A 25,787-nucleotide genomic window follows, 5' to 3' on the forward strand; every position below is an offset into this window, starting at 1 on the left:
TAACCAGTTTGCATTATTTTATTGCAATGTTTTTCCTTTATTCAGATTTGTGTCATGTGACTACAGTTAGTTAGACCTCACTTTGATGGTTAATACAGTTATTGCAATTTTGTTGTTTTATCACAATAGATTGGTTTATTTACATTTCAAAAACCAGAAGCCATTCATTTACGAATGTGATTGCATGTTCAGATATTAAGACTTGAATGAGGCAAAATAACATGCTTTTTCTCTCAAATATATTGTTATATTCATTTGTTTCAGATGTACTGTAATTATTTTCTGTATAAACTTAAAAAGAGGGGGTCATCTTATAATCAGGGCCGTCTTATGTTCGGGCCAATACGGTAACTCATTACAGTTCATTGACAGCGATAGAGGTCCAATTCATTCAAACTGGGAAGTACTGTATATCTGCGAATGCTCGTGTTTGAGTGCCATTGACATCTTGCGTCATCAAACAAATCATAATTCATGCCTGAAAGGGTTAAAATGTCCCACAATCATATTTTCATATGTTTTGAAACACATTTCATACCACGGATGAGGTGTGTATTTTCCTGAAACCTTTTAGGGAAGTTGGGAATGATGTAAACAACCGGTAAACCTGTTTTTGTTGCGACCACTTGCATACACCGTCTAATCCTGCAAATTGTTTTTAATTCCGTCGACCTCTCAAAAGTATGAAGTACTTCGGCTCCACCCGAATTCAGTTCTTAGGTACATGTACTTTGATTCTTCACTGGAAAGTAGTACCCTGTCTCGTAGGGTTTTCTTTGGACGCCAGAACTACCTTTGGGACATTGTTTCAGAAAAGGACGTATTTCCTGCGCTGTACGATAGGTGGATCGTAATTTTTTTTTCCCATAATTTGCGAGGAACCAACAAACACATATTTTCTTTACACAGATGCGCTCACAGTCACTTACAGAATAGAAGCTAATGATAAGCATGCCTCCTCCGCATTTTATGTAACAGTGATGCGGTCACCGTGTTTTTATGTAAAGTGCACGCATATGTATTTGTTATGAGTCAGGACCAATTATGTTATTTCAATGACAAAATGGAAGTGGACACAAATGAGAAGGCAGGAAGGAGGAGTCAAAGGGCGACACCGCAACACGTTATGAGTTGAATCGACAAAATAAAAGTCAAGTCGAATATATTCATTCATTTTACCGTACCGATTATCTTCTTGAGGGTCAAGGGGGTGCTGGAGCTTATCCTAGCTAGCTCTGGGGAGGAGGTGGTGTATGCATCTGGAATTGGTTGCCAGCCAAATATACAGGGCAATTGAAAAGTAACTCCCTATTTCAAAAATACTTAGAACAGTGGTTCTTAACCTTGCTATAGGTAGCGAACTTCGCAAGTTTCAAATGTGGATTCAAAGCATATTTTTCCCCAAATTCAAAACTGATACAGTGGTACCTCTAAATACGAAGTTAATTCGTTCCAGGACCTTGATTGTAGGTCGAAACGGTCGTATGTCGAGCAGGACGTTCCCATAAGAATACATTATAATTCCATTAATTCGTTCCACAGCCCGAAGTCCTTAATAAATACTGCTGGTACTATTACAGATGGCAATTACACACAGCAAAACAAATTGATTATAAATAAAAATCGGAATAATAATTCCTGTAATAATGTAACAAATCTGGTTCTAATGTGGCAGATGTGTTTTGCGTACTGCACCTGAACGCACCGCGTTGTTCTGAAATAAATGATTAAAAACTTGACGAATTCCTTGCCGATGTTACCACAATAATAATTGTCATGTAACCGGTCCGTGCTGCACCCATGTTCCGATCCCCCCTCGCTCAGGTCAGGACTCGAAGCCGCGCCGCACGACGCGTCCACACAGCAGGTGGAGGCCTAGCTGCCAGTGCATCCCATGAAGGCATCGAAGGGAAGGTTTTCCACACACGGACCTGCGTGTACCTGTTACACTCACCCCCCCGTAAACCTTCACTGCCAATCCGGGTCACGGCACCAATGTAACCGGCCGCACCACGCCCGATGCATTCCGATCGCCCTTGTCCAAGTAAGGACTCTAACCTGTGCTGCACAACGTGTCCACACGGCAGGCGGAGGCACTAACCGCTAGGCCATGCCATGTGGACGCGCCATGTGACGCGGGTTCGAGTCCTGACCTGAGCGAGGGGGAGCGGAACCTTGGTGCGGCGCGGACCGGTTACAGTCACCTTAACTTATAAAGACCGGCGAACATAAATCGGAGGATGTCCGTTGAGATTGGAAACATTGTACGGCTGTATTGTCGAGCCAGTTCACGGACCAAACATTTGCATCTTCATTTCAATGGTAAGCGTCACCTTTTTTCACCATCGCACCAACCTTCTTGGAGCCCATGTCGAGTTCTCTCAAAAGAAAATTCGCGATGCGTCCGTGTTGCGGGAAAACAAAGAAACTGCGGCGCTGTCGTAAATCATTGTATTTCGAGCGTGTCGTCGGATGTAGATACAAATGGCAAGTCAAATTTTACGTCGGATGTCAAAAAGCTTGCGTGTCGAAGCGATCGTATGTCGAGGTAGCACTGTATATCTAAGCTAGCAAGCTAATAATTTAGCAAATCCACGTTCAAAATTCTCATTTTGACAGCATGCAAAAAGGTCAAAATTTGTGACCATGCTGCCCATTGGTCTGTTGTATTCCCTTACACCAAGTGCGGGTCAACCTTCTTCTGAGCAAACCAGTTCATCAGATTCAGACTGATCGAGGATGAAATGGATTAAGCCTGTTGGGAGCAAACCAGTCCAAAACCTTGTCTAAAAAGCCACTTTGCCTGGATTTAATCCTAGTACGAAAATAGGGCTCTGCGATTTATTACCTTTCACCGAACCCTTAGGGTTCAATCGAACCCAGGTTAAGAACCACTGCCTTAAAATGTATTCAATTGCTGTAGTATATTAATGTGTGGAGGCTATTGCTCTAAGACTGCAAAGGAAGCTTAGTTTACCCCAAAATGTCCAAAAATAACTGTTCAAATGTATACTGTTGTGTGTACCGGTGTTGTTTTCGTCAATAATGGCAAAAATGAAAATATCTTGTCGACGAACTTCTGACTTCTTAATGGGATTTGCTGTTAAAGATCCCTAATAATCAGCACATCAATCAAACGCTAGAGATGTCCTCTTGGGTGGGGTGGAATTTGGCTGTGATCAATTTGTGCCACCAGTGAATCACATCATCAGTTGCTTGCCTCAGACATCATTGGGTGTTCCGGCCACTTATAAGAAGACACCCTCTGCTGAGGATGGCCCACCACAGGATGATTAGACCCGGGTGTGTGGTGGCACCACGCAATCATTTGGCAGCCCATGTTGCATCTTTACGTTTCAGCCACAACCAGTGACTGCTCCGTTCTGCTGTAGTGGCAAGTTCTTTAATATCCTTCCGTTGGGCCTGCCCGCTGATCCCTACTTCTTTCAGAAGCATTGTAGTGGACATGGCTACAAAGACCTCCACTGGACACACCTTCACATTCCAGCCCCTCCTTTCTGCTTCATCTGCTAGATCGACATATCTCAATCGCTTCTGTTCAAATGCTTCATCGATGGCATCTTCCCATGGGACGGTCAGTTTGAGCATGAAGACACACCGGCTAGAATTGGACCAGAGGACTAAGTCCGGGTGCAGGTTGATCGCTGCAATTTCAGAGGAGTTGCTTGCCTCAGACATCATTGGGTGTTTCGGCCACTTACAACAAGACACCCTCTGCTGAGGATGGCCCATCTCGGGATGATCAGACCCGGGGGTGCGGTGGCACCACGCAATCATTTGGCAGCCCATGTTGCATCTCTACGTTTCAGCCACAACCAGTGACTACTCCGTTCTGCTGTTGTGGCAAGTTCTTAAATTTCCTTCTGTTGGGATTGCCGTATGATTCCTTCAGAAGCAATGTTGTTGACCTGGCTACAAAGCGTCTACAACTGACCTCCACTGGACATACCTTTACATTCCAGCCCCTCCCTCCTGCTTCATCTGCTAGATGGATATATCGCAATCGCTTCCGTTCAAATGCTTTATCGATGGCAAGACTTGGACCTCAGGACTAGGTCCGGGCGTAGGTTGGTTGTTGCAGTTTCAGATAGGACGGTCAGCCTCTGGCTGAGGTCCACAAGCATTTCCCAATCCCAGGCTACGTTCAGTGGGCCTGGATCCGGAACAGATGACTTGGCCCCTCTTTTCACCCCTTCCCGGATGAAAGATGTTTATCGTACGAAGGTAGGTTGAGGGGTTTAGAGGCCTGGCATTAGTGGTTACCCTCCTTGTTCTCAAGTTCGGCAGCCAGGCACTTCAACACTTGGTTGTGGCGCCAGGTGTATCTTCCCTGTGTTAGGCTGGTCTTGCAACATAATAATTTTTTGTGACGATGACTAAAAAACCTGGCTCGGGAGACGAGAACATAACGAGATGAATGCCAGTTTTCGCCTGACGACTACGGGACGAAAATGCGACATCGTTTCTGTCATGTCTTCACAATGCATGACATGCTTGTACCATGGTTCACGCAGGGTCTTAAAAAGTCTTAAAAGAATTGAATTAATAAATTTTTCCTTATTAAATTTTCATATCTGGGACTTAAAATTTATGATATATGTACTGTGTCTTCTCCGTGTCTCATTTCTCCTCAGAAGTGTCATTTTGATGAAATAACCTAGCCTAAATAAATTAAGGAGGCGGAGGAGCCAATCATTGAGAACGCAACACAACCCACGTTAAAATGCTGACTTTTGTTTTGTGATGCATGCTTTTATTGTGACGCAGGAAGCGTAGATCAGGAAGCAAGCGCATGTACAGACGCGCCCATGCCACACACGCACACACAGAGAAGCCGAGTGACAGAGGTGACAGCCTGCGCGCACACATTTGTTGCTTGTGAAACATCCAGAGGCGACGGCTGTATATAACCCATTTTGTCCTGTTTCTTGGGCGTTTCAATTGTGGTCGACTATTTGGGGCGAGTTTATGTGATTGTTTTCGATGATGTGCGAACGCTAACCGATACATGCTAACCGTTTTTTATTGCTGTATCAGCAGCTATTTGTAAACACAAACTTGAATTGCTGTTATTGAAGATGAGACTAATTTCATTTCATTTTATTCGTTTCATTCTGCAAGTGTTGATGTCATAAGCAGCTGAATAAAGTCAGCAAATCACACGGACGTCTGACATCGTCATTTTGGAGCTTTGCTCGGTGTCTAGCTAGGACTTAGCTCCACCGTCTTGGCGAGGACAGTACAATGACGTATAATAAATGTTTTTGGATGGATAGATGGACTTTTTTAATTTAGAGGGTGTTTTGGCGTATTTGAAGGGTTCATTCCGACTTACGTGGAAATCCAGGTTACATTGCCAGCGCAGGAACGGAACTCGTTCGTAAACCGAGGACTACCTGTATCCCGCTACGAATACGTCCCACGCATCGAAAGATCCAATTGAGACCTGTTTCATGGGAGGAACCTTCGAAGAATATATTGCTGATTGGATGATGGCTCATAATTTATTACCGTCAAAAAAAAAGCTTTTGGTGACCTTCTTTGCTCCTCTTTTAATGAGGAAATTAGGACAAAACTTGGGGAAATTGACCTATCTACAAAGTCAATAGTGTGGCTTGCAGGTAAATCTGGTGTCAATTCTACTTCAAACCATTGAGTTTAATTTATGTACATTTTTAGGTATGTTTTCCCAGTGTCCTTGAATGCAGCAGCATGTCACAGAAAAGTCAACATTGTTAAAAAAAAATGTCCTGATGGAACTTGATGATGGTGATGACGTGATCTTCTCGAAAAGCATCGCAATGACTTTCCGCCAGGTTGTAAACATTTTTTTTTTTCATCTGATGGGACGAAAACAACCAGAAAACAATAAGCGTGACTTCCCTGTAGTGTTTCCGGCTCGCTTCCCGACCCCTCAGCAGTGGAACTTGAACACAATGAGCACGATGCGCTTGTACTCCTTCCTGAAGTTGTGGTTGAGCGCGCCGTAGACGACGGCGTTGAGGCAGCTGTTGAAGTAGGCCATGAAGTAGCTGGCAGTGAAGAGCCACTCGGGAATGGCGCGGCCCAGCCGGGGGTCTAGCGCCACCGCCAAGCCGATGAGGTTGAGCGGCGCCCAGCACACGGCGAACAGCACGAACACCACGAACATAGTGAGGAAGTTGCGCAGGTCGTGCGGCTTGAGCTTGGGTCGCGAATCGGGCTTGACGCGGCGCCGCACGCGGATGACCAGTGTCCAGATGCGCAGGTAGCAGTAGCTGACGATGGAGATGGGCAGCACGAAGTGGACCACCACCACGGCGATGGTGTACGCCGAGCTCACCGACTGGGCGAAGGTGCACGAGTAGACCCGCGGGTCGTACTGCAGCGACTCCACGAACCAGTTGGGAACGATGGCCAGGATGGTGAGACCCCACACCAGCGCCACGTAGCCCACCGTGTTGGTGCTGGAGAACAGGCGGTCGTATCGTAGGCTGTGGCAGATGTAGCAGTAGCGGTTGATGGCGATGCCCGTGATGTTGAAGATCGACCCGATCACACTCAGGCCCATCAGGAAGCCGCTCACCTGCCGGAAAAAGGGGGAGGATTGCAGGTTAGGGGTCTGCGGAGAAATCTGGGAATCTGGTTTTTGAGCCAGTGTAGGAGGTAAATTAAGGTTTCTGAGACAGCGTCAGCCTTCAAATTAGATGTGGTAGGCAAACTGGCGCTAGGTTTTTAGATGTTTCAAATTGGACAAATGCATGGTTGTTGTCTGTGATTCGAATGTGTGTTTAAGCAGATCACTGGCAGGTAGGATTGAGTTTTTCGAGTCAGCTTGTCGAGTCTTAATAATAATAATGCATTTTATTTATAACACACTTTACATTTGAAAAACAAATCTCTATGTGCACATTGCCAAAAAAGAAAAATAATAATAAATAAAAAGACTAAGAATAAAAGAGTAAAAGCAAAACAGACACAAGCACAAATAAAATCAGATACCAATCAGATAAAAGTAAGACAGTCAAATAAAATTAGCTAGAATAAGCTTTTTTAAAAAGGTGAGTTTTCAGTCCTTTTTTAAATGCATCCGCTCTGAGGTGGTCTGGGAGGGCGTTCCACAGACGGGGAGCAGCAGCTGCAAAGGCCCTGTTGCCCATAGTCTTGAGCCGAGTCCTGGGCAGGAGTAGACGGTGCTGTTGGCTTGACCGGGGTCTGGCAGAAGTATGTGAGGTAGGTGGGGCTACACCGTGTAGACAGTGATGGGTGTGAAGGAGCATTTTGAATTCAATACGGAGGTGAACAGGGAGCCAGTGTAGGGTGCCAAGGATGGGGGTGATGTGCTCATGTTGACGCACCCTCATCAGGACCCTAGCAGCACTGTTTTGGACACACTGAAGCCTTTGTAGGCTCTTGCCAGGGATCCCGATGAGGAGTGCGTTGCAATAGTCCAACCTGGAGGAGATAAAGGCATGGACGAGTCTCTCTGCAGCAGGACGGGAGAGAGATGGCCGGACTTTGGCAATGTTGCGGAAGTGAAAGAAGGAGGTTTTGCAAATGTAATTGATGTGATTGTTAAAGCTAAGATGGGGGTCAAACCTGACTCCCAAATTAGTCACAGAAGGGAAGAGGGAAATTTTGTGGCCGAAAAAAGAGACTGAGGAAATGGGGGTGGAACGGAGCTGGTGAGGAGTACCAATGTGAATAGCTTCTGTTTTGGAGCTGTTCAGCTGCAGGAAGTTTTCACTCATCCAAGCCTTTATCTCTTCCAGGCAGGAGTCAAGTTGAGAAACAGAGGAGGAGGGGGTGGAGGACGGAGTGACCTTGAAATATACAGTAGTTGTGTGTCGTCAGCATATCAATGGAATTGTATTCCATGCCTGCTGACGACACAACCGAGGGGTAGTATGTAAATGGTGAAGAGGGTTGGACCGAGCACAGAGCCCTGGGGGACTCCGCAGACGACAGTGTTAGGGAGGGATTTATCATCCCCCAGGGCTACAAACTCGGTCCTTCCCGTGAGGTATGAGTTAAACCACTGAAGGGCAGTGCCAGAGATACCTATATCGTGTTGGAGGTGGTGAAGAAGGATGTGATGACCAACAGTATCAAATGCAACAGAGAGGTCGAGAAGGATAAGGAGGGAAGTAGAACCGGAGTCAGAGGTCATCAGAAGGTCATTGGTGACGCTGATGAGCGCTGTCTCGGTGCTGTGGGATGGACGAAAACCAGATTGGAGTCTTATTGTTCATAAATCGAGTCGAGTTAATTCTCCTGTCTCAGACCCTCCATAGACTTCACTATCAGTTGACGGGAGATAGGGCTCGTGTGGGAGATGTCTTGTCAACTGATGGTGAAGTCTATGGACCCTCCCAGCTTAAGCGAGTGGAGTCCGAGTCTAGTTGCAAGTCATTAAATTTGCGCCTTGAGTCCAATTGTCTGGGAATTGGGGTTTCAAAGCATTGTGAAGGTCTTAAACAGGGATTAGGGTTTGAAATAAGGGTCTAAAATCAGGTTTAAGGGTTGGAATTAAGATTTCATTTCTGTGATAAGGTTTTGAATCGGCTTGAAATTAGAATATCAAGATGTAAGGGTTGTTTAGGTGTGTCGTTGAAGACAATTCAATGTAGTGCGATTTGTAAACAGTGTTTTGTTTTTGCAACTATCTTTGCCATCATCATATAGTGAAGGCAGAACAATGAATTTCTTTTCCCAATAGATGTAACAATGAAATTTTGCCTACGCCTTGGGAATTTCTTTTCCCAATAGATGTAACAATGAAATTTTGCCTACGCCTACGCCTAAAGACGATATGCCGCTGACATCCGGCCAAAGTTCCTTGTCCAATTCAGCACTACTGCTGATGCTGAAGGCATACCATGATTGTTCAGCGGTTTTATCATCTGACCTGGCAGTGTAGATATCCGGCGATCCAGCCGTCGTGGAAGATGGCCGTCAGCACCAGAGGGTACGGATACACGGCCACCAGCAGGTCGGCTAGAGCCAGGCTCACCACGAATGCGTTGCCTGAAGAGATGCAGATGCATTTAGGGTTAGTCCAGGATGACCAAGTCCTACGCAGTGGCAATTGCTCTAAGACTGCAAAAGAAGCTCAGCTTCCGCTACAATGTCAAAAAATAAGTGATCAAATGTATGCTGTTGTGTGTACATGTCAATGACTAAATAAACTTTTGTTCAATTAGCTTCTTTCCACTGGTGACGATGCAGCTTGCGTTACATTCATTCGCACAGCTTCACAGTCCTTTAAACGCTGTGTGTCTCCAGAGTTGAGAGTGCATTGTTCTGCTCGGATTTCTAACCATCAGCCACCTTGCTGTCCACAACAATTTGGACCCCAGCATGTCTACTGTACATCATTTGATTAGACACATCAAGTTTCAATATACACTCACCGGAACAGAACTGCCTCAATTCTTCGTGGCATAGATTCAACAAGGTTCTGGAAGCATTCCTCAGAGAGTTTGGTCCATATTGACATGATGGCATCACACAGTTGGTGCAGATTTGTCGGCTGCACATCCATGATGCGGATCACCCGTTCCGTCATGTTCAAGAAACCAGTCTGAGATGATTCCAGCTTCATGACATGGCGCATTATCCTGCTGAAAGTAGCCATCAGAAGTTGGGTACGTTGTGGTCATAAAGGGATGGACATGGTCAGCAACAATACTCAGGTAGGCTGTGGTGTGCCAACGATGCTCAATTGGTACCAAGGGGCCCAAAGAGTGCCAAGAAAATATTCCCCACACCATTACACCACCACCAGCAGCCTGAACTGTTGATACAAGGTAGGATGGATCCATGCTTTCATGTTGTTGATGCCAAATTCCGACCCTACCATCCGAATGTCGCAGCAGAAATTGAGACTCAAAAGACCAGGCAACGTTTTTCCAATCTTCTATTGTCCAATTTTGATGAGCTTGTGCAAATTGTAGCCTCAAATTCCTGTTCTTAGTTGAAAGGAGTGTCACCCGGTGTGGTCTTCTGCTGCTGTAGCCCATCTGCCTCAAAGTTCGACGTTCTGTGCGTTCAGAGATGCTCTTCTGCCTACCTTTGTTGTAACGAGTGGTTATTTGAGTCACTGTTGCCTTTCTATCAGCTCGAACCAGTCTGTCCATTCTCCTCTGGCATCAACAAGGCATTTTAGCCCACAGAACTGCCGCTCACTGGATATTTGTTCTTTTTCGGACCATTCTCTGTAAACCCTAGAGATCGTTGTGCGTGAAAATCCCAGTAGATCAGCAGTTTCTGAAATACTTAGACAACCATGCCACGTTCAAAGTCACTCAAATCACCTTTCTTCCCCATACTGATGCTCGGTTTGAACTGCAGGAGATTGTCTTAAACCATGTCTACATGCCTAAATGCACTGAGTTGCCACCATGTGATTGGCTGATTAGAAATTAAGTGTTAACGAGCAGTTGGACAGGTATACCTAATAAAGTGTAAAAGTGTAAAAGTGTCCTTGTGTCCATGTGACGACTGACAATCCTCTCCCTGTGTTTTATTCCAACACATTGTCAAGGACAGCATGGGTACCGGTGGCTAGAAATTTGAGCAGTTTTTGAACGCGACACGAGCAGCTATCCGAACAGCGCCATGGAGCCAAGCAAGCTTGAACGTGATCTCAAAATGTAACACCGGTCGCTCCAAACTATGGACTACTGGAAAACACAGAGAAACAAGCTTTTTTTTTTTTTTTTTTTAGAAAAACTGCAAAGGTAAATGAAAAAGCTCTCAAAGCCAGTTAGCTTTTTGCTTAACTTGTTGCTAAATCCAAAAAGTCCCACATTGTGGCAGAGACATTAATACTACCTGTCTGCAAAGCCATTGTCAGTAAGCTTTGTGTTCATCTAAACAGGCTTGAGTTTCATTCTAAGTATGTATAAATACTGAGAATTTATTCTATAAATAAATATACTATACAGAAAGTCATTTTGGAACATTTTTGAATTGTGGTGTGCCGCAAAATCAAATGTAAAAACGTGCCGTGACTCAGAAAAGGTTGAAAAACACTGGTTTACCCTGCCCATCGGACGCCGTGCGCCTCTGGTGGGCAACGGCCAGTGAGCAGGGCTCAGACGCTCTGCTTGTCTGCATGATGATTGGATGATCTGTCCGAGTCTGAATTCCTTTTTGATTGACAGCGAAATGAACGAATCAGTGATCTTGTCGTATTAACATCCATGGCAGACATTTTTCAATTTTCATTCCGTTGTTCTGAGTTGAACCGTTGACTTTCATAATCCTTGTAGCGACACTTGCTTTGTTAAAAACGACCAGTGAAAAATTCAGCTTCCATTTCTGGTGTTTTGTTTTATTGTAGCTGCTTGTGTTCGGAGACTTGACTCCTGGCACTCCAGTTTCTTTCCCTACCGAGCAGCAGAGGCCGCTGTGCCCCTCCACTGTCAAAAAGCTCTCACAGACAGACACACTGTGAGCTTCCCCTCATTGAAAGACCAGAGACAGAGAATGAATATGAAGTACATATTTATATTATTAATACATCTTTTTATGTATGTTAATTATATTATTAATATTTTACTTAAATGTTTCAAACTGTTCTTTAATTTTCTACTGATAACATGCATTTATAGTGTTTTACATACACTTATTACTATGATATATACACAAAAAAATGTATGTCAGCTATTGGGGGACACTACTACTACTACTACTACTTTTTTTTCAGTTCACGCGGTAGATTCTGGTCCACATCAACAGCGATTTTTTTTTTTTTTAAACCGTCCTGTTCAGCTGCTTGACACGGAGAACGGGAATCTGAATGTCCTATTCGTCTAAAGCAGGGGTGTCCAAACTTTTTTCAAAGGGGGCCAGATTTGGTGTGTTAAAAATGCGAGGGGCTGACCGTGGCTGACTACCTTTACGTAGAATAATATTAGGGCTTTCAAACGATTAAAATTTTGAATCGAGTTAATTACAGCTTAAAAATTAAATAATCGCAATTCAAACCATGTATAAAATATGCCATATTTTTCTGTAAATTATTGTTGGAATGGAAAGATAAGACACAAGACGGATATATACATTCAACATACGGTACATAAGTACTGTATTAGTTTAATATAACAATAAATCAACAAGATGGCATTAACATTATTAACATTCTCTTAACGCGATCCATGGATAGATAGACTTGTAGTTCTAGTTATAGAAATTTTATATTAAAACCCCTCTTAATGTTTTCGTTTTATTAAAATTTGTAAAAATGTTCAATCAAAAAATTAATAGCTCGCCATTGTTGATGTCAATAATTACACCATGCTCACTCATGGTGCTGAAAGCCATAAAATCAGTTGGACCCAAGCGCCAGCAGAGGGCGCCAAAAACCAAAAAACAAGTAACAAGTGGGCATTACACTGTACTGTCATTTTAATCTGTTTGAGCGGGGCATGTGCATTAATTGCGTCAAATATTTTAACGTGATTAATTTAAAAAATTATTTACCGCCCGTTAACGCGATAATTTTGACAGCCCTAAATAATATATTCAAGCAAATTTTAGCAAGCCATTTTGTGTGTCACATTTGCTTCATTATTTTTTTAAATTAATAATTTCAACAATCTCGCAACTAGCCTAGTGGCGTTCTCTTTCGACTCTCGGGCTCTTGCGAAATACTGCTGCTGTGAAATTAAACTAGCTTCAAGTTGCTTCAATTTCTCGCTGCGTATCTTCCCTGTAATCTTGTCGTACATGTCAGTGTGCCATGTTTGGTAATATCGCCTCACACTGAACTCTTTAAAAACAGCGACTGTCTCTTTGTAAATGAGGCAGACACAGTTGTTGCGTATTCTAGTGAACAAATAGTACAATTTCCACCTATCCTTGAAGCGTCAGCCTTTCGCAGTCAACTTCTTTTGTTGATTGTCGCCATTTTAGAAAGTTAGGAGTAAAGGGTCACACGGGGTAATGTTGCTTAGAGTGCTGCTGCCTTTTCGTGGGTAAATGAGGAGCAGCATTTAGTGTGTAAGCTACTTCATATGCTGGTGGCAGTACTGCTGACCAATTTATTAAGTCTGTGTGCGGGCCAGATGTTATTGATTTTATGACAGCGGCTGGGGGCCGGATGAAATTTGACCACGGGCCGCATTTGGCCCCCGGGCCGGACTTTGGACATGCCTGGTCTAAACAGTTATAATGTATCACATGGGAGTACAATATACTCCCATTGTGATAATTATTCATTGTATTTTATTTTTTAGGACAAAGCACTGACCAGTCATAGCGGTTATGGGAGGACAGAAAGAAAAATAGAAAAGGCGAGACAAAGAACAAACAACAACAACAAGAAATACCTTCAACGCCTACACTAACTGTGATGTCCGAGGAGAAAAGTGTGTGTGTGTGTGTGTGTGTGGGGGGGGGGGGGGGGGGGGTCAGAAAGAGATGTGATTAGGTGGAGCGTATGCAAATCGGCAATGTGAGTTGTAGAACCCAGTATTGTGTGAATCCCTTGTAATGTGTATATGTTGACATCCTATTTTATGCTGCCTGATCGCTAATCCTGGCAAAGTGTGTCTAATTGCACCCAGTCATGCGTGAATCCCATCAGACGTGTGATCATCCTGCAGACAAATGGAAATGCTGCGAAGGGGCCGCCCCAGCCAGTCCTGGGGGTGAGCCAGCTCCAACAAGAGAGCCGCCATCATCCCCCTGGGACCTAGGGTGATCCCCCGGACCATCCCACTCCCACTAACCGGCCTTCTGGGAAGGATTAAGGGTATGCTCCACCACGAACCAGCCACCGCTGCAACACTCCAACCGACACAGCCAACTATGGACCCTACCCACCGACATCACAAAATCACGTGCTCGCTGTATGGTTCCGCCCACTTGTCCGTCATTTTGTGTCTGTATTATCAATGGTCTCAATTGATCGAGCAATTTATAATGCATTTCATGGAAGACCCGGTGCTTTCGGATGCCGTAAACTCACTTGATGCGTTGCATAACAGGCGTTATGTGGAAAATCTTCAGTTTATCCATTCGCCAGATCCATATTTGATGCCTAAATCGATGTTTTTCGACCCGCTGTCTCCGCCGTATTTGCCTGACATCTGCTAGCTACCCTGAACTGTACAACTATCTTGTCCACACAAAATCAGCCTATTCTCACGAAAGTTTGAAAAACTTTAAGAGCTTGGAGGCTTATAAATACTTCGTTGCTGGTTGGGTGAAACAGGTCCTCGTCCACGAAAATTCGGCAGGAATCTATCTTGTGCTTGGAAAGGTGAGTTACGAAATTTTCAATTCAAAATCTTTTGTTATTGCTAACATCCACTGTCAAGTCTAATGTATTTCATGTCGTTTGTCAATGGAGTTAGGGCTTTTAATGTTTATATGGTTTAGCGATAGCACTCTCACTACATACATACGTGTATGTTGTCGGCGATTAGCCTAGCAATGATCTTAATTGTGGTTGTCAGCCCAAAACCCTCTAAATATATATTAAATGCATCTTACCAGATATAAAATGACTACTACATAATCTGTGGTAATCGTTTGGAGCCCAGTTTTCTCGTCGAATTGCAGCAGCCCATCTCGCTCTCTTCTCTCCGGGTCTCTCGGAATCCGGTAGAACTTCAAGTCTCTCCGTCTTCTCCGTCTATCTTCTCTGTTATTGCAACCGACCGCCACACACGCCTTCACCATTTTGATTATTAATGTTAACAAGCAGAGAAACACGTCGTAAATAGGAGGAATGTACGTAGCCGTAACAGGGAAACATGATGTGTTGACGGACAATTGGGCGGCACCAGTCAGGAGGAAGGAGTTGTGACGTCACGTGGGTAGGGTCTATACCCGGGGCAGGACAGGGTTCCCACCTGGAGTGGGCGACACCCTGCCAACCCATCTGCGCCCGGCCATCCACCCGCAAACAAGAGAGGGGGGAAGGCGGAAGCAGGAGAGTGCTGAGAAGCTGCCGCGGGGTGGCGCGGGACCGGAGCCCTGATCTTCCTCCACCCCAGCAACCAGCAGCCAGGCGAAGAGGGGGCCACACCACAGATAAACCGCGTGAGACCCACCTAGCACCCTATTACTATGGCTGTCAGGTCCCCGACTGGCAGCCATTTCCCAGCACCGTGATGGGATTATGTGGTCAGGGTAGTGCAGTGTATGCATTAGGAGGGCAGTGGGACCACCGCATGGAAGTTCTTCCCAGCCGCACGTCCCACCACCCCTCGCCATTAACAGCGATCATTGACTGTACTTCCTCAACGATAAATAATCCTCTCGGCCTTGTAGTATTCTACTCCAAGCATTGCTCCTTGTTTCTTCGAAACTAAAAAACCTTGAATGAGAACACGCCCACAAATGATGCTCAGGTTGAAGTTGCAGATTTCTGCCATCTTTTGGTGCAAAGTAGCCACTACATGAGGCACCGTATTTGCAGCTCTGGCTTGTTAAAATCAGCAATGTTGCTTGTGGCAATTTTGCGACTTAATGCTTTTAATGTTTAACAGCTTATAGTTTCGGGTCACAATCTTACAAGCTATGGTTACGGTGTCACTGTCAAATTTGAGCAGATAACGAGATTTATTCAGTTCCGTACATGGCCTGCAAGTTTACAAAGCTAAAAGATTGTTGAGGAAACTGTCATTTCTCCACCTTGTATTTGCTCAGTCTTGGTAAACCCTTCCATTAAGTTGCAACTCCCCCTCGTGATCTGGATCCTAATCTCCGAGAAGCAGCAGATGTTTTCCCAGAATGTTCCTGACCGCCGTCCCCGCGGTGCTTTCATCCCTCCACCTTCACCGTGCTCTGCAAGCCAATCCCCCACCTCGAAACCCTCCCACATATTGCTTTCCACTTTCACCGAACGTCAGGTTCGTGGTCCGGCGGCCGCGAGGAAACGCTTAGGCGCGAACAATAGTGACTCATTTGCATACAATGGCCCCGCAGGAGGGCCCGACATATGATTCCGGGAGGCGGCGTACGGAATAATGGAGATGGGAGGAGAGTAGTCGGGATGGAAAATTGGAAAAAGTAGAGAGCTGCCAAGGGTGACAAAAGCGGAGATGGGGGGACGAGTCATGGGAATAAGACCGGAAAAAATTGGAATGTCGGGAGATGAATTGAGACGGGAGTGGAAAAGACGGGTGGGAAAGGTAGCAGGTGATGAATGGTTTGGTAAGGAAGGTAGGTGGATGAGTGGGAGGCCGGCCTCGCTTGTTGCTGGAAGAGTGGACCGAAATGGGTAAGTGAATGTTAAGTGGATGCAGGAAGTTGGTGGCAAGGTTGTCGGTGAGCGACAGGAAGTGATGAAGACCATTTAGTGTTTTCCCCGCTCTGCGTAATGAATCCACTAACTGACTGGAAACAATTAAAGCAGAGTCACGTCATGCCACAGAAGCATTTGGACCGGGAGTCACAATGTTAAATTAGATTGGAAGTCTATCACCACCAATGGCAGTGAAACATGATCACTCAATGCCAGCAAATGGATTTGACAGCCATGCACACACTTTTGCAAAAAAATAAATTTTTCGGGGACACGTCCTGCATGGCTGTCAATGGCATTGACTTACTTGGGCGCTAGATGAATGTCAATTGGCTGTCGTGGTAAGTTTTTGGTCAAAAATCCCAACCAAACAGGTTTTTCTGCCATTGAAACTGAATGGGAAATTTGGACGTACATGGCCGTCAATGCCATGGACGATCATGGCTGTCAATGGCATCAACTTACTTGGGCGCCAGTCAATGTGGTGGCATGGTAAATGGTCAGAAATAACAACAAACCTATGTTTTACGGCTATTGAAAATGAATGGGAAATTTTGACGTATGTAGAAATGAATGGGCAAATTTTGGGCTAATTCGGGGGGAACTGTAGGTTTTAGGCCAATTTTGTATACAGCTTTTATGCCTCTTAAAGTCCTGGAATTTGTGATTTGCTAAAAAATTTGTAGGACTAGATACATGTTTAAATTTTTTTTTTTTTTTTTTTTTTTTTTTTTTAAATCCATGTTTACGGGCAGACGAAAATTTTTGTGGGGGTCATTTAAAAAAATTCCTGCGTCCTGTGAAAATCTTGACTTACTTGGGCATCAGTTAAAGTTCAATTGGCTGTCATGGTACGTTCTTGGTCAAAAATTACAACCAAACAGGCTTTTCTGCCATTGAACATTTTATTGGGAAATTTGGATGTACATGGCCATCAGTGGCATGGACGATCATGGCTGTCAATTGCATCGACTTACTTGGGCGCCAGTTGAATGTCAATGGGCTTCATGGTAAGTGGTCACAAATCACAAGGACCTATGTTTTCCCGCCATTGAAAATGAATGGGAAATTTGGACGTACATGGCTGTCAATGGCATTCCATTAGAAATGAATAGGACAGTTTTTGGCTAATTTTGGGAGAAGTGTAGGTTTTTGGCAAATTTGTGTACAACTTTTTGGCCCCTTAACATCGTGGAATTTTTGATGTGTAAATTTTGTCAAAAATTGTAGGACGAGATATAATTAGATTTTTTTTTTTTTTTTTAACCCTTTTTTTTTAACCTGCGTTTTTGAGCGAATGGAACATTTTTTAGGGTCATTTGAAAAATTCCCTGCGTGGCGCAAAAATTCGATTTATTTTGATATTCGAACGGTGCCGGTTGGTTAAACAATTTCGGCTGTGTGAAGCGCCATTAAAAAAAAAAAAAAAAAAACCAAGGAATTTTACTATCTGGGCCGAAGCCCCATCTAATAATATATAGAATATCTAAATATTCTAATTCCCTATTACATTATTGATGCAGCTTTCTAAAGCAAAGGCCCATCTAATAAAATTCCTCAACTTAATTGTTATTTATTTCTGCATTTTATTCTCGTTTTTTCCAAACCGTTTGACCGACCGGCACCGTTAAGATCAAAATGACCGGAATTGTTGCACAACGCAGGGCGATTTGCTATGAGAGTTGTAAATATGTTCGCATTCGTAGCATTTAAGATAGCAGATTTACTGTATGTGAAGCAAATTAGGCTAATTTAATCTACTACTAGCTTAACAAATTGTCAAAAGTGAAAAAAGTAAAAAGCTTCAAACAGCACTATTGCCTTGTTTGTTGTCTGTCAAACTGAACAGCATCTCGTTTAATTAGGACTGAACAAGTCAGATTCATAAAGTACAGTAAAAAATAAGATACTGTGAAGTACAATTAGGTACTGTTTGTGCGAGGAAAAAAAAAAAAAAAGACTGGAGACAAAATGGCGGACGAGACTCCAGCGTCGTAAAGTCGAAATTGCGCAAGTCGAGTACGCCAATACTTTTGGACTTTTTGGATAGTTATCATGTACGGATACATAAAGGGTTGATTCCGGTTTAAGCGGAAATTTGGTTTACGTTGCCAGCGTAGGAACGGAACTCGTTCGTATCCCGGGTACTGCCTGTTTTTTTTTTTTTTGCATGACCAAAGCTCATGGGGTAGTCCTATATAGGTTGGTAGGGTTATATATGGATTTTAAAGTCCCATGAGGAATACGTCTCTAGTAGTATAATCAAAAGTATCGTTACCCAAATTTTGTATTCAGATACAATATTGGATTTCAAAAGCATTGAAACTTATCGTTATTTACAGGTAGTCCCCGGGTTATGATGTACTTGACATACACGATTTGACTTTACGACGCCGGAGTCTCGTCCGCCATTTTGGCTCCAGTTTTTTTTTTTTGTCGCACTAACAGTACCCAATCTTACCTCAAAGTATCTTATATCTCACTTTACTTTATTAACATGTCTTGTTATGTCTTTACTAAGCGTAAAGTTGCTCATTACAATTGTTAATTACAAATGCATACACAAACATATATTAGCTGAAACAACTTACAGCCATATGTGGGCCAAACCAGAGTGCAGCTATCCCTTATCCACGTCAGACGTCTGAGTCATACAAGGCGACAGTCCTGCCAGACCCAAAGCTGCCACAAGAGGGCAGTGTATCCTCCATCATTGAACAAAACACATTACCTGTATTATTGGACGTTTTGGATAGTTATTTCGAGATTTAGGGCTACTTAAAGGGTTAATTTCGATTTACGCGGAATTTCGGGTTACGTCTGAACTTGTTCGTAACCCGGGGACTACCTGTATTTGTTTTTGCAACTCTTGTGAGATAGTCTTATACTGTATACTGTACGTTGGTTTGCTTATACAGTACACAGATTTTACAGTTACGTAAGAAATATTTCTCTAGTAGGACTATCAAAAGTATCGATACCGAAACTCTGTATCCAGATACAATATTGGATTTCAGAAGTATCAAAACTTATCGTTATTTACAGGTACACCCCAGGCTACAACATACTCGATTTACGCAATTTCGACTTTACAGTACATACAGTATGTTCACTTATGTTCAAAACAACATGAACTTTAAAAATAAAACACTTGACACAAAACAATTGGTGTTCAAACATCCATCTAGTCTAATCAATATGTAAATTTAGTAGATTAAATTATCCTGATTTGTCTAACAAAAGTCCGCTAGCTTAAATGCTAATAATGCTAACGTATTTACAATTCTGCTAGCAAATTGCTCAGACGTAACTCCACAAACTGTAGCTGTAAACTTAATTACAAATGAACATTAGCTGAAACAACTTACAGCCTTATGTGGGCCAAACCAGAGCGCAGCTATCCTTTATTCACTTCAGACGTCTGAGTCTGCTTCTTAGTCATACAAGGCGAAAGTCCAGCGAGACCCAAAGCTGCCACAAGAGGTCAGTGTGTCCTCCATCATTAAACAAAGAAGGCGCAGAAGGAAAAATTGCCTCGGCAACAACCTAGCCCCGGCAAAATGGCAAAGTGTCATATGTCACCACATAAAAAATGTTTTCTTTTGTTTTTTTTATTACACCATCCCTAGTACTGTAGGCAAACTGCAGCTTTTGGAATATGTAAAACGGTTGTCCGCCCGATTGCCTGCCTGAGTGTTCCACTGTCCTTCAAAGCCAAGGCAGCCCTGCCCTGCAAACACTCAAGATGCTAATTGGTTTCATCCTACCCGGAGGTTTTGCAAGTGTGAATAACTAATGAGGACCTCCATGCTCACAAAAGATATGCTGATTAAGGTCAGAAGACCCTTCTCTGTATACATATGGGATTTGTATCAATTGATCCACCCTTGGTAGTTCTAGTAAATTAGCTAACTTAAAAGTCAGCTAGTTTAAATGCTACGAATGGTAACGTATTTACAATTCAAATAGCAAATCGCTGGGCGTCGGACCGCCAAGGCCCCTGCCTTTGGCTGCCGCCCTACTCCCTACGCACCCGACCCCTTTGACCCCTCCCACAGGTGGAGAGCTCAAGGGAAGATCGCAGAGGGATCACACTCCTCAGCCTCCCCGGTAAGTCTATTCAGGGGTCCTGGAGAGGAGGGTCCTGAATCTCGGATTCAGGAGGAGCAGTGTGGTTTTCGTCCAGGCCGTGGAACAGTAGACCAGCTCTACACCCTCGGCAAGGTCCTCGAGGGTGCATGGGAGTTCGCCCAACCAGTCTACATGTGTTTTGTGGATCTACAGAAGGCGTTCGACTGTGTTCCTCTGGGAGTCCTGTGGGGGGTGCTCCGGGAGTACGGTGTACCGAGCACCTTGGTAAGGGCTGTTCGGTCCCTGTACGACCGGTGTCAGAGTTTGGTCCGCATTGCCGGCAGTAAGTCGAATTCGTTCCCAGTGTGGGTTGGACTTCGCAAAGGCTGCCCTTCGTCACCGATTCTGTTCATAATTTTTATGGACAGAATTTCTAGGCGCAGCCAAAGCGTTGAGGGGGTCCGGTTTGGTGACCTCAGCATTGCATCTCTGCTTTTTGCAGATGACGTGGTGCTGTTGGCTTCATCGAGCCGTTACCTCCAACTCTCACTGGAGCGGTTCGCAGCTGAGTGTGAAGCAGTTGGGATGAAGATCAGCACCTCCAAATCCGAGACCGTGGTCCTCGGTCAGAAAAGGGTGGAGTGCCTTCTCCGGGTTGGAGATGAGATCCTTCCCCAAGTGGAGAAGTACAAGTATCTTGGGGTCTTGTTCACAAGTGAGGGTAGGAGGGAGCGGGAGATCGACAGGCGGATCGGTGCAGTGTCTGCAGTAATGCGGACTCTGCACCGGTCCGTAGTGGTAAAGAAGGAGCTGAGCTGAAGGGCGAAGCTCTCGATTTACAAGTCGATCTACGTTCCTACCCTCACCTATGGTCACGAGCTGTGGGTCGTGACCGAAAGAACAAGATCCCGGATACAAGCGGCCAAAATGAGTTTCCTCCGCAGGGTGTCCAGGCTCTCCTTTAGTGATAGGGTGAGATGCTTGGTCATCCGGGAGGGACTCAGTGTTGAGCCGCTACTCCTCCGCGTTGAGAGGAGCCAGCTAAGGTTGCTTGGGCATCTGGTTCGGATGCCTCCTGGACGCCTACCCGGAGAGGTGTTCCGGGCATGTCCCACCGGCGGGAGGCCCCGGGGATGACCCAGAACACGCTGGAGGGACTATGTTTCTCGGCTGGCCTGGGAACACCTTGTGATCCCGCCGGAGGAGGTGGTTGAACTGGCTGGGGAGAGGGAAGTCTGGGCTTCCCTGTTAAAGCTGGTGCACTCGCAACCCGACCCCTGAGCAAGCGGAAGATGATGGATGGATGGATGAATGGAAAGTAAATCGCTTACACGTAACTCCATAAACTGTATCTCTAAATTTAATTACAAATGAATATTAGCTGAAACAACTTACAGCCTTATGTGGGCCAAACCAGAGTGCAGCTATCCTTTATCCATGTCAGACGTCTGAGTCTGCTTCTTAGTCATACAAGGCGACAGTCCAGCCAGACGCAACACTGCCACCAGAGGGCAGTGTATCCTCCATCATTAAACAAAGAAGGCGTTTGAAAGGAAAAATTGCTTTGGCAGCAAAGTTTCATTTGTCACCAGAAAAAAAATTCTTTTGTTTTGTTTATTATTACACTGTCCCTAGTACTATAAGCAAACTGCAGCTTTTGGAATACTGTATGTAAAAAGGTTGTCCGCCCGATTGCCTGCCTAAGTGTTCCACTGCCTGACAAAGCCAACGCATTTTCCTTGTTCATTGATATTGACGTCTACTTTTGATGAACTAATTTAAAGAGTTTAAAGAGCCACGTGATACAGTCATGTTTTTTTTTTTTTAGAAATAAAACTAGTGACACTATTGAAAACGCGCTTTAAGTCAACGTGACTCCCTTCAATCTTGATCAATCAAGCTGCTTGCGCGTCAATCAATACGTCATCGGTTCCGGCTCCATCATATCCATTTTTCCTCTCGCTCATCTCCTTTGGTGTCATGAGAAGATGGAGTTTAACGAGCGCCATCATATCATCCTACAAGTCGTCATCTCATCATGTGTCATTCTGCGCACATCTCCTGTCAATCACGGGATGGACAAAAAGCTCAGCGCGTGACATTCGCAGGCACGTCAAACGAGAAACTGACACATTTCCAGCCTTTTTTTTTTTTGTCTAAAAATGTGTCCAATTTTCATTTTCTTCAGCGGTTGACACTTATTCAAGACATACAACTTGGCACTTTTTCAACCGTGACAGAATTCTAATTATTGAAGTCAGAAGTAGAGACAAATAGGTTTATAAACCACTGCTTTAAGCACATTATGGCCAGGGGCGGATCTAGAAAAATATTTATGGGGTGGCAAAAGGGTGGCAAACATTTCTTAATGGTATTCTTTGTGCAATGATATTCTGTTACGATTCGATTCAAAGGCCTTTAATTGATTTAATACAAAAAAACATCAAGATATTTACCCAAATCTGCTCCAATTCACCTAAAACAATAAATAATACAAATAAGTTTGGATGTATGTGACGATTTTGTTGATGAAACTTTTTTTAAAAAACAATTTTTAAACAAAACTTCATACCGAAAATACATTGAATCATTCAATTACCTTCAAATGTGCTTAAAAAATCGATAAATTGATTCACATAGATTACCTGTTACACCCTTAGTGTCAACATATGGTTGATGTGCACACAAATTGAATCAGAGTTGGCTAAGAAATCGTATGTAGACACTACAAAAAGGTACATTTACAATCTGATATACTACAGAAACTTCATACATTGGTTTTTATAATATTATTATTATAAGGATCCTCACTGACAGCACTGCTTAAATAATGGCAGAAAATGTAAAATTTCAGTTTTGATCAGTGCAGACTCGGGTGACAAGCCTATTTTTGGGGGGCAGTTGCCCCCCAGTGCCACCCGATTTTAATGTATATTTATTTGAAAGATGGGTACTCATGTTAATCACAAAAAATAATTTCACATATTGAAAGCAAAAACTAATGATCCCCTGATCGACAATTAAAGAAGGAGGCTAATAAAAGAATCAGAGACGTAACACAAGACAGAAAAAACAACCTTACTGTGGCGGGGGAGAGCAAAAAATAAACAGTGGAAGTTAGAAAAAGTAAGCAAATACTGTAATTCAAGTGAAAATAACAAGTCCGTTTGACAACTCATCCAAGTAAAAGTTCAGTTTCATACAAAATAAAATAATGCAAGTCAAAGTTTTGAAAGTAACAACAAAATAGATTAGAAGTAAAATAATGAAAATAATGAAAAAAAAAAAAAAAAAAAAAAAAAAATTGGGGGTGGGGGGGCAAAAATGTACATGAAAATCTTTCCAGTTTTGGTTTTTTTGGGTGTTTTTTTTTTCTTCTTTTTTTTTCTTTTTAAACAAAAGACAATTGTTAATATGAAAAATATTAAATCTAGGTAAAAATTCTGGGGGGATTGAGGATGGGGGATTTTTTTTTTCATTTTAAAACAATATTTGGAATTTGGAAAGTTGCTACAAATTAAAGAGTATACTGGTAAAAAAAAAAAGAATATTTGTGAACTCATAGTTTTATTAATAGGTGTAAATAATAATAATAATAAAAAAATAGCAAAAAAAAAAAAAAAAAACTAAAAAATGTTTGCAATTCTAAAAAAAGGTCTTGCAAAACGTAATTAGAAAAGAAACAATAGCAAAAAAAAAAAATCACACTACATAGAAAATACAATACTAAAGTACTGTACTATTGTAAAAATACAAATGAGTACAAGTCAAAGTAGTAAGAAAAAACATGAATAAAGCAGTTGTTTAGTTGTTTAAAAAAAAAGAAAAAAAAAGAAAAAGCTTAAAAATATTTAACCAAAATATTACAAATATGATGATCCAACCAAATAGTAATCATATAAAATAAAATAAAATGAAAAAACACCTGTAAAAATAACGTTTAAAAATATTACAGTTCTAAAAAATCCCAAAAAGTGATTGGAAAAAAAAAAAAAAAGCAGAAAAAAATCAAATCAAATCACAATACATAGAAAAATACAGTAAAACTACAAATGAGTACTAGTCAAATTAGTAAGAAAAGTCATGAAATAGTTGCCAAAACAATATTAAAATCACTTAAGCAAAATATAACAAATACAATGATCAAACCAAAAAATAACTAAAATAAAATAAGCTTTAATGGCTTCAGATGTTATTATAAATATTATGTACATATTACTGAAATATTGCTGCAAATAAAGATAGTTAAACGAGTTTAACAGTCCTGAAAGTCAAGCATTTTTATATGTAATTTATAGATACAAAGGTAGTCTTTAGTCAAATTTACTAACAAATAGTGAGTCCATTATGTCATAGAAATTGTTTACTGAATTTTTACTTAAGCATTTTTTGTAAAAAAAAAAAAAAAAATTCTTGCTGTCAAGTAAACTTTAACTAAAAATCACAAATAATGTATGCGTCCAAATCGTTATCTAACTTTGACTGAGTCAATGGCACTAATTTTTTTTCAGTGTATAGGAATAGAGGATAATACAGGAGTAAGTGATATAAGTACAAATGATGAGTCCAAATAATACTATGTAAAAAATAATCTAAATGAAAGATGATAAAAGTAATGGTAGGAACAAGTAAAACCACAAAGAATGATAAGAGTATAGTAAAGAAGTTACAGGCGCTTAAATCCGTCCATACCTGTTTTCCTGAGTTTCCTGTTCCTGAAGACGGACAGGATAACGAGAAGGTTGCCGACCACGTCCACCACGATGGTGGTGATGAGCACGCCGGCCAGGACGGTCACCGCCCAGGGGAACGCCTGCTGGTGCGGCGGGGTCCCGGCGGGCGTGACGTTGCGCGGCCCCGGCGTGGCCCCCAGCGAGTCGGGCGTCCACGCCGGAGACTCGTGCTCCCGCTGCGGCTGGTGCTGATGCTGCTGCTGTTGCTGCTGCTGGGCGGCCATCAGCTGCGGAAGGTGCCGCGGGTCCACCAGCCTCGCCGGGTCTCGCTTCGGGCGCAACATGGCAACTCTAGGGCTCGTCAATTAGGGACATGGCAGTGGAGTGGAGGTGCTTCGCGTCGGAGGAGTCACTTGTTCGAGTCCGGGATTTCGCGGCCGCACACGTGCGCGGCGCGCTCGCTCATTCTTCCCGGTGTCATGCTGGTGTTTTCAGTAGTGCGCCAGGAAATCAACGTGCGAATGAGGGGCGCGCGCGCCTTTTAGCATCCCGCCCCCTCTCTTTCTCTGATTCCAAACTCTCTCTCTCTACCCCGCTCACTCTTTTCCTGCCCATGCAGTCATCAGCGTGCATGATGCGCTCTCGTCTCCTGAGAGACAGCAAGAATGAAAAGTGGTATTTGCTATGTGGTAAAATGTATTTTACCATGTGGAATTTTTTTTTCATGTGGCAAAATGTATTTTGCCATGTGGCATTGTTTTTGGAATGTGGCAAAATTG

General features: G+C 43.2%; 1 protein-coding gene across 1 annotated transcript; it reads right to left on the bottom strand.

Moving 5' to 3' along the window:
• Positions 1–1,654: 1,654 nt before the first annotated feature.
• mtnr1al (melatonin receptor type 1A like) lies at positions 1,655–25,352 on the bottom strand. Its single transcript, XM_057851226.1, has 3 exons — positions 25,028–25,352; positions 8,909–9,027; positions 1,655–6,586 (listed from the first exon to the last, which is right to left on the bottom strand). The coding sequence occupies exons 1-3, from the start codon at positions 25,350–25,352 to the stop codon at positions 5,936–5,938; spliced, it is 1,095 nt and encodes a 364-aa protein (XP_057707209.1). The 3' UTR covers positions 1,655–5,935.
• Between the last annotated feature and the right edge of the window lie 435 nt (positions 25,353–25,787).

Source organism: Corythoichthys intestinalis, chromosome 11 (genome assembly GCF_030265065.1).
Source record: "Corythoichthys intestinalis isolate RoL2023-P3 chromosome 11, ASM3026506v1, whole genome shotgun sequence".
Taxonomy (NCBI): Eukaryota; Metazoa; Chordata; class Actinopteri; order Syngnathiformes; family Syngnathidae; genus Corythoichthys; species Corythoichthys intestinalis.